This window comes from Helobdella robusta (assembly GCF_000326865.2).
Source record: "Helobdella robusta unplaced genomic scaffold HELROscaffold_15, whole genome shotgun sequence".
Classification (NCBI taxonomy): domain Eukaryota; kingdom Metazoa; phylum Annelida; class Clitellata; order Rhynchobdellida; family Glossiphoniidae; genus Helobdella; species Helobdella robusta.
In genome coordinates this window covers 2,914,374-2,927,055 of record NW_008703839.1, presented here as the reverse complement: position 1 = coordinate 2,927,055, position 12,682 = coordinate 2,914,374, and the positions used below count along the sequence as shown (strand labels likewise).

The 12,682-nt window shown below is 34.7% G+C and overlaps 2 protein-coding genes across 2 annotated transcripts; one reads left to right on the top strand and one right to left on the bottom strand.

The window, feature by feature from the left end:
* Nucleotides 1-710: 710 nt before the first annotated feature.
* Nucleotides 711-2,697, top strand: HELRODRAFT_169432 (hypothetical protein; the record flags this gene model as incomplete). Its single annotated transcript, XM_009015240.1, has 4 exons — nt 711-870; nt 1,281-1,390; nt 2,427-2,576; nt 2,659-2,697. 4 exons carry the CDS (start codon nt 711-713, stop codon nt 2,695-2,697), a joined length of 459 nt encoding a protein of 152 aa, XP_009013488.1.
* Nucleotides 2,698-10,831: 8,134 nt separating this feature from the next.
* On the bottom strand, nt 10,832-12,020 carry HELRODRAFT_169431 (hypothetical protein; the record flags this gene model as incomplete). Its single annotated transcript, XM_009015239.1, has 2 exons — nt 10,832-11,071; nt 11,793-12,020. The coding sequence occupies 2 exons, from the start codon at nt 12,018-12,020 to the stop codon at nt 10,832-10,834; spliced, it is 468 nt and encodes a 155-aa protein (XP_009013487.1).
* Nucleotides 12,021-12,682: the final 662 nt, after the last annotated feature.

Here is a 12,682-nt window from a genome sequence, read left to right as displayed (position 1 = left end):
ATAAACATAAATGAAGTTATTAAACTAACGGCAACGTTAAATAGAAATTAAGACAGAAGCAGGAAGAGAACAAACACCTAACAAATGATTCTCCACGTTTTAAAGTTCAGGCGCCGGTAGCACGCTTTTATATGCCCGTTCAATCAGCTCATTTGCATTCCCTTGCATGTGCGCTTTACAAACATAAATAAACATACATCAGCATAATAAACATATATAAACACGTATAAACACACACTAAAATATGTATTTATATTGTTGCACATGTTTGTTGTACATGCGTAGTTATAATGCACGCACGTACGTACGTATGTATGTATGCAGCTTGTGTTTTTGTCGTACAAGGTTTCACATACATACATTATGCACGTACACACAATATCAATGTATTGTATATGTATGTATGTATTTATATATATATATATATATATATGTGTGTGTGTGTGTGTATGTTTGTGCGTGCGTGTGTGTGTGTGTGCATGTGTGTGTAAGTATGCCCTGGTGGTTAGAAAGTATACTTTGGCGTGTAGTTGCACAACAATATATGTTTCGTAAATAATAAAAAAGACGATAAAAAAGAAAGAACTACAACAAGAGCAACAACAACAAATGCGACGAAAATAACAAGAGTAACCACTCCAACAACGACAACTGCCACCACACAAAACGTAATAACTATTAACAATGTTAGCAACAAGAGCTGCTGCGACATGAAGGTGCACAACGGCACCAACAACAGCCCAATAAAAAATACAGCAGTCTCAATAGCGTTCATTATTTCATTAATTATTCATATAATGTGCAGCTATATATCCACGAATTATGATGGGGTTCGTATATATTCTGATGAAGATGACGACTGCGATACAAGTATTGATGAGGTTACAGATGATGATGATGATGATGACGACGACGAAGAAGAAGATGGTGATAATGATGATGACGACGATGAAGATGATAATGTTGATGATGGTCAAACAAGGTTAGGGGCGTTGATGACTATGATAATGACAATGACGACAATGATGATGACATGAGGAGGATGGCAACAATAATGATTTTAATGATAACAATTGAGCTGGTGAAGATGAAGAGAACGACGACGATGATGATGACGATGATGATGATGATAAAAATAACGATAATGATGAGGATGATGATGGAAATAGTAAAGATGAAACTGATTATACGGAGGAGATTGCTATAACCCGGATAGTAAAAAACGCTAATTTGTTGCATGGCGAATTAATTAAAATTGGGCTAACCAATCGATGATCAAGATGTTGGTGATGATGAGAATGATGATGGAGATGAAGTTGATGAAGATGAAGATGATGATGAAGATGCTGATGAAGATGATGATAAGGAAGATGATTATGAAAATAAAGATGTCAGATACGCTGATTATTATAAACGTCAACAATGATGTGATGAGGATGATGCTGATGAATTCATTAGTAAAAGAAATATGGCAGTTATATTTGATACAGTGATGATGGGAATGAAGATGATGATAACGAAGATGATGGTAATGATGATAGTGATGATGATAGTGATGATGATGGGGATGATGTGGTGAATATGATGATTAGTCAATGATGTTGGTGATGAAAATGTTTGTAACAAAAAAAATCTCATCTCTAAAGATTGATTGACAGAAATGATTATATTGAAATTTCTTTTTATACAATTGGTGGTAACAAAAATTACAGATGATATTTACAATGCTTTTGGTGATATAAGTGTTAAAACAATGACAAATATTGATGATGCGTTATCCATGACAGCAATGATACATGTTGTTGATATCATGTTGATGATATCATGTTGATGATATCATGCTGATGATATCATGTTGATGATATCTATCACATTGATTTTTTTTTATAGGATAATAAAACAACGCGTGGTACAATAAAAGTTTGTTATCTTGATTAAGCAATCGATCAAAGGAAAATATTGCCTTTTTATTTTCTTTTTTATTTATCTCTATCAAATCGAAAAACGAACAATTAAACATTTTGTGGCAACCAGTTTATATATTTTTTGCCTTTTAATTCTTTCTTTTAATGGAATCGCGATAGATCTTTGATCATTTGATATTTTTAATTGTTAGTGGAACATTCAAAATAATTTTGAAGAATTTGTGATTACGATCTTTTGATCTGGCTTAGATTTTGTAAATTGATGTTAGGGAAGATTATTCAAACGCACGCAGAGTTTTGGATTCATTCTTAAAATATGTACGATTTATAAAGTTGTTTGTACGTTGAAAGTTGAGGAGTGCAATTGAAGAATACAAGAGTACGTTTGAAAAAAATTAATGGCCTGGTTTGTTAAAAGTATGGACAATTAAATACTCGTTTGGAAAGAATATCTTTCAATTAATAATGTTACATTAATCAGTAGTTTATTTCACCAAAAAGACAGTCCCACAAATGAATGAAGACTGGACACTACATGATACTGGAGTTAATCCTATACTGCAGAAGGGTCGTCGTCACTTAGTATCGGATCGTATCGTATCGTATCGTACCGTTTATCTCGATATCAATATGAGGCAGGATTTTGAAACAGTTCGTATGTCGTTTCTCATTCCTATCGTTTTAAAAGTACTTTGAAAATATTTTTAACTCAAAATCTAAAAATATTACGCAGGTATACAGTATCGAAAAAATAGCGCGGTTCAAAAAATGAATTTTTAGATGACAAAATGTTTTTAATTCCCATTTCATAAGTCAGAAATAATATTTTGTCTCTGTCTGTCAAAATACTCCAACAGTTTTCAACATTTCATAAATAATTTTCTCGTCTTATAAAATATTAGCTGGCAGGCGGGCGAAAGCAGATGAAATTCTATCCTTTCTCCGATCGTTAACAAACAGTGGCCAAGGAACCAGACTCTTATACTGTTATAAAAGCTGTAAAATAGTGTACCTAATAAATGGCAGGTGCTGATTGACTTGGATAATTTGGTTTGTTTGTACAAAACAAATTATTCAAGTCATATTTTTTAAAGATGGTTTAATCATACAAACAAAGTTTAATATAAAATAAGAACCAGAATGAACAAAACTAACTGTAGTAGGTTTCTTGAGCAATAAGTTAAAAATTTATATGTAGATATTTATTACGATGAAAATAAGTGTAGTGAATTCTGTTTACACCAACGCAATTCTTTTCATAACCTACATGAACCTACTTTAATCTTTATTTCAAAGCACTATTTTTATTTCTTTCTATTTCCTGGTGAATCTTTTTCAAAATTACTACAGTTGAAAAATAAGATCATATGAAAATAGAAACTAAACACACATGCACACACACATGCACGCACACGCACACACACACACGGGATTTTTTTTGCATTCGAACGTAGTCACCGTGACCCAGATCTAGGTGTCTTATATCATCGTGTCAGAGTTCTATGACAACATCTTGGATAGCTAACAGTTATTTACTGGTTGCCAACTGGCGTCGTGTTGGAAAATTCTTGTAATTTCATGTTTAACTTTGTAACTTTTAAATCGCAAAAATTGTTGATGTTTGCAAAAATAACACGATAACACGAACTATAAACGCGTTTCTTCTCTTACGTGTCAAAACACACAAACCATTGTTATTGATATAATCCTTGACTAACTTAACTTTTTATTCTTATTATACTTTAATAATTAACGGTAAACTAAAAATAGTTTTCTTTTTTATTGCATTTTCAAGTTTTAAAATTATAAAAAACTTGTGTCCAAACACTTTAAGCGTGAAAATATTGTATAACATCGCTTATTGATATATAGTCACCTAATTATATTTGCACTTCCGTGTAATTTTAAATGTTTCAAAACATACACAACCATGCAAAAAGGCGAAATTCATTCATTCGCATTAGCAGCTAAGTTGCGTTTGTTGTTTTTCTTGTTGTTTAGGCGTCTATAATAATAATTTTTTCATTTAAAATTAAATCAGCAACATTGAAAGAATAAAAAAATATCAACAAGATATATAATTGTTACGTTATATTAAAATTTATGCGGTCAACGTAAGCAAAACTGTTTCATTGAAGAATGATGTTGATCCAACGAAAAGTGCAACAAACATTCTCAAATAAGTTCACATTGCATAGGCTGCGATGGATTTACAATAATCAATAATAAAATTGAAAAGAACAGGAGTTGGTCCTACTTAATTCTTTTCATTTTAATGTATATTTGTAAATTTTTAGAATTAATTTTTAACCTAAAACTAGAAACACATTAGAAAGTAATGTTTGTATTAAGTTCACAACGTGTTCATAATTAAATATGATACCGTTTTTATTCGAGGACACAACTAGGCAATAAATTACCTCGCTCGTATTTTACCTATGTTTATTAAATTTGTGACTATTGTTAATTTAAAAAAAAACACATCAGTGAATATTTTTACAACTTTTTGCATCCTAAACAATAAAAAAACATTTACACGCACGAGCAACGGGGGAACAAGAAGACTAACAAAGAAAGGGTTTGCAAACAACATTAACACGTGTACGGCTTTTACAAAATGTGCTTGCGATAAGCCTGAAAAAGGTGTCCGCATGAGAAATAAGCAAGTGTTATGTGGACAAACTGAGGCGAAGATTTAATGGATGACTTCAAAGGTGCTCGACCATCTAGACTGACCTCTGCCCAGAATATAAGCTGTCCCCGCTTGCCTTCTCTTCCATATCAATGCCTCTCTGATCTATGTTCCTAATTCATGTTTCCGTTCTTTGTGCTTAGGTCATCTGTGTTTGTGCCTGGTGTGTCTGTTCACATTGTTACTATTTGCATCAAGGCATGTTTGTTTTATTCGCCTTATTACAAAATGAATCAATGCAAGTTTACAAAATTTTCAAACGTTCGAGAAAATGTTGGACAATAAATTGATGGATGGAGAGAGTGCGTAGGAACTTGATCACATAATAACCTGACTGCATGGTTGGATGGTCGCATGGTTGGACGGTTGGACGGTTGGCTGATTGAACGAGAAGTACTTGAAGCTGGATGTATTATATGCTACTCAGTAGTACCTGTACTTTTTATTTATACGCTACTTATATGATAAGATCAATTTATGGCGTCAACGCAGAGATCACGCAAGGCATGCATTTGTTTAATATGCAGGCTGCAGTTGTATTGTTCGTTACGTGCCACTGTCGTGATCTCGCTGCCGTTCTTCTTGCTATTGTTCTTAACATTAGTTGGAAGCCATTGAAGGTGCCTTCTTGAAATTGATGCTTTATTATTGTGATTGCTGACAGTAACTTCTCGTTATCGAACAAAATTTACTTCTCGCTATTGTAGTAGAAAAGTAGCAACAAAAAACCGTACCGAGAAAATATGAAAATTGCACGAAAGACCGCCACGTAGAAATCATACAAAAATGATTTTACAAATTAAAAATGACGGCAATAAAAATGAAAAGCGGGCGAATAATTTATAGAATTGCCATTCCTAGGCCACGTCATTCCAAGCCACAGTGGATGATTTGCATATGTTGCTCCACTGTTTATTGCCTCTTTTCCTTTTTTGCTGATTTGTCAACTGCCTTGGTTTTTCCAAGTTTTTATATATTCAAGTTATGTGCTGTCCTCGCGCTAATGTAGCTTTTGTTACGATGTTTATGTATGGTTTTATTTCATTTTGTATTATTGATTACATGTTTCATAAAAGTATAACGCAGGTTGTGTGTTAGTTTTATTTTGGTTTGTTCATAGTTGTCCAAATGAGCTACCTGGAAGATGTAAGCAGCGTTATTTTTTGTATTTTGTGGTTTATTTATTTTTTCAGATAAATTATTTTGTCCTGCTTAGTAATCTTCTGCTTAGTCATGTTTTATATCAACCGGAGTATTGACTGTTGTTCATCGTTGCTTCAAATGAGGTTTGTCGGTAAGAGGTGTAGCACAAGAATTGATGATATTGTTGTGAAGGCAATGAATTGGGAATAATTTTTTCAAACTGGTAAAATAATTGGAACAAAAATGAATGAAGACTACCTGATGATGGCAAAAGAAAATTTTAATTTTTCATGTGGTAGTATGATATGGTTGTGCTTAATCCCTTCTTGACAGTTGTTGTCGATGGAGGAAATTGTGGAAACCTACGAAACTGTAGAACTCTAAAATGTACTAGAAATAATTACCTCAACAGAAGATATTTCAGCACTACAACTGACTGGAATAGCTACTTAAAAAAGACTCTACATATGTAAGCGGTAAAACGGAAGAGCTAATAAATTACTAAGCTGATTTTGGCCTTGCAACAAAACTTGTAAAGAAGATGACAGTAGAAGGGATGATATGGTATTGTGTGTGTGTACATAAAACACAATTAATCTTAACGAAGGGTTTACAAAACTTTTTCATTCATTTGTTTTGTTTTTAGATTGGTTCACAAACAAATTGTTACAATTGATTCTTTGCATTCTTTGCAATCACTCTGTATTTTATCCATTTTTACATTTGTATCGAGAGGTTGGACAATTTTATAGAACTGAGGCAAACTACATGGCTGGCTATTCTGCGAGAGGATTATGTTCATTCAATGCCTATGTACTGGCTCATTACTCTACAACTAGATTTAAGTTTTCAATCTCATCCTCATCATCACCATCATCATTATCATCATCAGCAATAACAACATTATCACCATTATTAACACATCGTCATCATCATTGCCATTTCACCCATCTTCTTCCTCAACGGTAGCACCACCATCATCATTATCCACCCACCTCATCAGCATTAACGTCTGCCCAATTATACCTTTAAATCTGTTTCATTTTCCACCGCCGATAAACAGACAAACGGACGAGTAAGTGAACGAATGAACAAACGAACGAACAAACGAACAAACGAACGAACAATTATTATATGTAAGACAGTTTTTAAACTGGCAAAATAAATTTAATATATATAAATGATTAACGCTTATTTTAATGCTGAATAATTAACTATTTTTATTCTAAATAGACCATTTCTTCGAAATATTTAAAATTTAAAGTTTGTTGAAATTAGATTGCCTCTATTTTTTGAATGATAAAATAATCCAAGTAACTTTATGCCTAAATGTATTGCTTAGAATAAAAAAAATTTGAACCTGAAATTTTTAAAAACTCAAGATTTATAAGAGGTAGATATAATTTATATTTGCACAACACTCACCCCGCATCTCCGCATCTACAAACATACAAACATTTACACACACACACACACACACACACACACATACATACACACACACATATACACAAACACTCGCATCTACTCCATTTACATGCACACTCGCATATAACATCTATAAAAGTGACCAAGTTTCTTTACGATTCCCATGCACTTAATGAAAAAATTTGCTTGGAAATCTGCAGAATATCGGCGCACATTATGCAGAAGTAAAGTAAATTTGGCAGCGCCTATGAATACATATTATCGTGGACACAGAAAATTGCACACACACAAAGACATCCACAAACAAGCATCACACACATAAGTGAACTCACAAACAAGTGAACTCACAAACAAGTGAACTCACAAACACACACACACACACACACACACACACACACACACACACACACACACACACACATAGACGCACAGTCCAGACAAAAATTATTTGATACTTCACAAAGAATGTAATGCTGAATTATCTATTACCTTTGAGAACACTTATGTAGAATATTATGAAACTTTTGCAAAAAAAAATTATCTCAATGAATTTTGTAAGTATATAAACGAGCATCAACTTGATGAGAGGAAACAAGTGAGTAATAAAATTAGAGCAGAATTTGTTCATCCTATTCACAATTCACACAAAATGCCTGACGTATTTTTCAATACACAACTAAAGTTAAAAAATTTATTTCCATTCCAAAATGGTAAATGCTATGAAATGAATTGTAAAACCAAAATCAAAACGTTTAACAATTAAAAATAATTTCACCGAAATAATTTTAGTTCTAAAGTTCCAGATTTTGACATTCCAGCGGGACCAGGGAGGAAATGGCATTCGCACGCAAGCAAAACTTTTATGTAATGGTAATGTTATGTAACTGCTCACGGAAAAATTTCATTTTCTTTACGGCGACTTGAAACATTCACAAAACTTTACAAGTCGTCGTTACATCACAGTAAAAAAATCATATTTTGATTTAATATTTATACCGTGTTTTCTATAAATTTTTATATATTATTTTTAAATTAATTTTTTATATATTTTTTAATTTAGTTTATAAGTGAATTATTTATACACTTTTGCCTTCATATATGTATATTTTTAAACATTTTACAACTTTTCGTCAAAAAACAAAAATTTAAAAATTGTAAAATCAATGTTGTTTGGCTGATCATAAAAAAAATATTTTCAGTATAAACACCATGTGTGTCCTTGACTGACACTCAAGACATAATCATTCATAAGTTTTCAGAATAATCTTATTTAACTTATGACCTCCTTATAAATCAGTCAGTAAATCGAAGGTACATTCCACAAGGAGACCGCATGTAATGGCACCGATAGCAGTGATTGTAACAAAAAATTTTCGCATATACCTGCGTGTCTTTGTTCCTCGTATATCATACATACTACCTCATACCACACACACACCACTCACATGCACGCACACACAAACATACACACACACACTATACTACACACTACACCACATGCCATATACACGCACACCACAAACACACACACACACACTACATACATACACTACACTACACCACACACACACACCACATACACGCACACCACAAACACATACACCACACACATAAACACACACCACAAACATACACGCACACCACATACCACACACGCACACACACATACATTCGTGGCATATAAAATCTGTGGTGAATTTTCATTCTAACTATTCAATTCATCTAACTTATTTCTACCCAGAAACATCATAAATTTTACAGATGCGTATCTTTTCAAAAATAAAGCTAAGATTTTAGCTGTCATTTCTCTATTTCCATTCCACCATCTAATTCTGTATCTAATTGTGTATATTTTAATTCAGTTTGAGGTAAATTATGTAATTGGCTGTAATTTGATCACATTTATTTTCAATGTAGTGATATATAATTTTGATTTAATAGAAATTTTTCAATTTTAATTTATCTAATGTAACACAAAATACAAGTTATGTATTACTAAGTATATATTTTTGTGTACAATTCTTGTAAAATTTAATTATGATCGCAATTTTTCTTTTAAAGTTTTTTGGTCCACTTATTGTGACTAACTACGTTATAAACTATGTTATGTTATGTTATGTTATGTTATGTTATGTTATGTTATGTTATGTTATGTTATGTTATGTTATGTTATGTTATGTTATGTTATGTTATGTTATGTTATGTTATGTTATGTTATGTTATGTTATGTTATGTTATGTTATGTTATGTTATGTTATGTTATGTTATGTTATGTTATGTTATGTTATGTTATGTTATGTTATGTTATGTTATGTTATGTTATGTTATGTTATGTTATGTCATGTTATATAATTTTGACTGTAATGTGTTTGAGTGACATAATTTAGTTTTGTTTTCAGATGTTTCGCCCCTTCATTTTTTGCAACAAAAAATTCAAAAAAATTTTCATTTCAATGGATAAAAACTTCACTTAAAATTTTAAAATCTTTATTATTCAGACGAAAAAATACTTTCAAAACAAAAACCATCAACGTTAATTTCGCGTTAATCAAGTAATCGATGAGCAATCTAATTGTGACAATTTTTAAACGAATGCGTTACGTACACGCGTTGGCATGTGCGTGAGTGCAAGTTTGTCACTCACATGAAACTGGTAGTAACTTTATCAACATAATCACATCTAATAACATCATCGTCATCTTCCTCATCATCATCATTGTTATCATCCTTTACAAATAACTCTATTGCGTTCGCGTTCGGCATCCTGTAATCATCATCGCCCTTCTGACCACTTCATTATTGTTAAGTCATCGTCATCCTTTTTTCTCCTCGCGGTCGTCATCTTCCTCCTTCTCATATCATCATCATCATCATTATCATCATCATCATCCTTATCCTTATCATCATCATCCTTATCATCATCATCTTTCCAACATCGCCAGAAAGCAGTCGTGCTAATCTTTCTTTTTTTTTTTACAACAGAAAACTTTTGCAAAATTAGCGAGCATTTATGGCTGAAAGCTTTGTACAGTTGCCGCGAATTATCAGTTTTAGTACAGCATTATTGTTATATCAACACTATCGTCACCATTATTACACATCAGTCACTATGTCCCCTCTTCCTGATTGTAAAACGGTGCTTTGCAGCAGTTGAAACTATGTAACAAAGTTTGAAGTATGTATATGTTGAAAATACTTGTATGTATGCATGTATGTTTGTATGTATGTATGTATGTATGTATGTATGTATGTATGTATGTATGTATGTATGTATGTATGTATGTATGTATGTATGTATGTATGTATGTATGTATGTATGTATGTATGTATGTATGTATGTATGTATGTATTATTATTATTATTATTATTCCGGAAGCTATATGTATATGTATGTATGTATGTTAAAACCAAATCATTGACGAATGACACCAAAAGCCAAGCGTCTGACTAAATTTAATTTTATTTGCTATAACGTCACTCAACCTCGTCGCATTCAACTCCACATTTTCAAAAACACAGACGCGCAAAAACCGCTGCAGAATGCACGAGATATTATTCATAGCGAAAAAATATTCCCTACTATCGCCTGACCTAATACTGATATGTTTACAAATCTGATTGAAAAACCCGGTGGTGTTACGGTTCATGGGGCCGAGGACCTCGATACAAATCGGTAAAAACTCCATCGAGGGGAGAGCTCCGGCGTACTTCTTGATCTTCTCGTCAGATGCCCTGGTTGCAGCCAAACCGCTTTCTTTGCTAGTAAGCTGCACGTAGCGCTCAGCAAAGGTGCCCGGAACGGTAACGTTCCACGACAAGCACCTGCCGGCTCTCCACACCCGTCAGGGCGCTTACCGTCGTGCGCCGCAATGTCCGACGGTTCCTTTAAAACCGGAATTGAGGCCTTGGAGAAAAGCCGGCACACAAAATCGTTTATGGCTGAATGTCGCTGCTGGCGACCTCCGCCCAAACGACAAACAAGACCATGATGGTCGAGTTCATCCGCCTCCGCGCCGCACCTGCATGTGTATCGACTCTGAACGGCCAACCCCAGCCTTGGAGAAAAGCCGGCACACAAAATCGTTTATGGCTGAATGTCGCTGCTGGCGACCTCCGCCCAAACGACAAACAAGACCATGATGGTCGAGTTCATCCGCCTCCGCGCCGCACCTGCATGTGTATCGACTCTGAACGGCCAACCCCAGCCGGAAACCAATGGCCGTCCTGACCGTTTTGTCATCCAATCTGGTACCCACCGACGTATTGGGCAAAGATCTCAGCCAGCCACAACTCGCCTCGCTGGATACTGCCAGCAAGCAAGCTGAGGTCGCCGAGTCAGGGCTTGAGGAAAGCAACTTTTTGAATATGCGTTTATATGCTTCCTCCAAAATGTTGCCCTTGGAATAGTCTGTTGGTTGGAATGGAGTCGGTGGAGTACAGTGTAGGCTACTAAATTGCCGAAGAAGGGCAGACTGTAGGTCAAGCGTGGCAGATGCAGAAGATTTATAAACAATTGGTGCAATCTGAACCACGCTTAGTAACCCCAGTCCCCCAAATCGTACCGGCAGCTGAGCTTGAGACCAATCCTTGTCGGTAATATCGACGTTACAAATGGCTGAGAGGGCCACCCGCAGAGCACCCGCAAATTCGCCCAAAATGGCCGCATTAACAGAGTTGGATGTGCGCAAAAAATACATCAATTTCGGCAAACTGAGGGCGCCGCGGATGATTGTCAGCGCGTCGTGGACCGGGAGAAGAGAGACACGTTCGAGGACAAACCTTAGCTCAAAAAGTTTTTTATTAAAAAACCTGTCCAGATGATCGCCGGCCATCATTGGAGTGCCTAAAAAATTTAATGATGAATGGGGTACTGTGGGGACATTAGCCAGCACGTGTGGCATTTGAAACGTGTCATATACGAGTAGTTCACACTTGTTTGTGTTTAATTCGAGACCAATGATGGAAGCGCCGACCCTCAGCGACAGGAAGTCGTCCGCTAAGATGTTACCCTATGCGGCCAAGCTGACATCGTCCAGGTAGCCACAAACGCCGAAGATGACTTCGTCAACAGTGGTTGAAGGGTTAGAGCAAAAAGCATCGGTCCCAAAGGGTCGCCTTGCGGTACGCCCTCGCATGATTCAACCACCCAGGCGTCGTAAACAAGAGAAGAGACTCGGCCATATGTGGAATGACAAAAATTATAAATTTGAGGACAGTGCTGCTTAACTGCCTCTAACATTGAGTCTCTTCTCAGGGTGTTGAAAGCGTTCTTGAAATCAATCTACGTGTATGTATGTATGTATGTATGTATGTATGTATGTATGTATGTATGTATGTATGTATGTATGTATGTATGTATGTATGTATGTATGTATGTATGTATGTATGTATGTATGTATGTATGTATGTATGTATGTATGTATTATTATTATTATTATTCCGGAAACTTATATACAGCGCTTTTTAATTGTTGAATCTCAAAAGCGCTACTGAA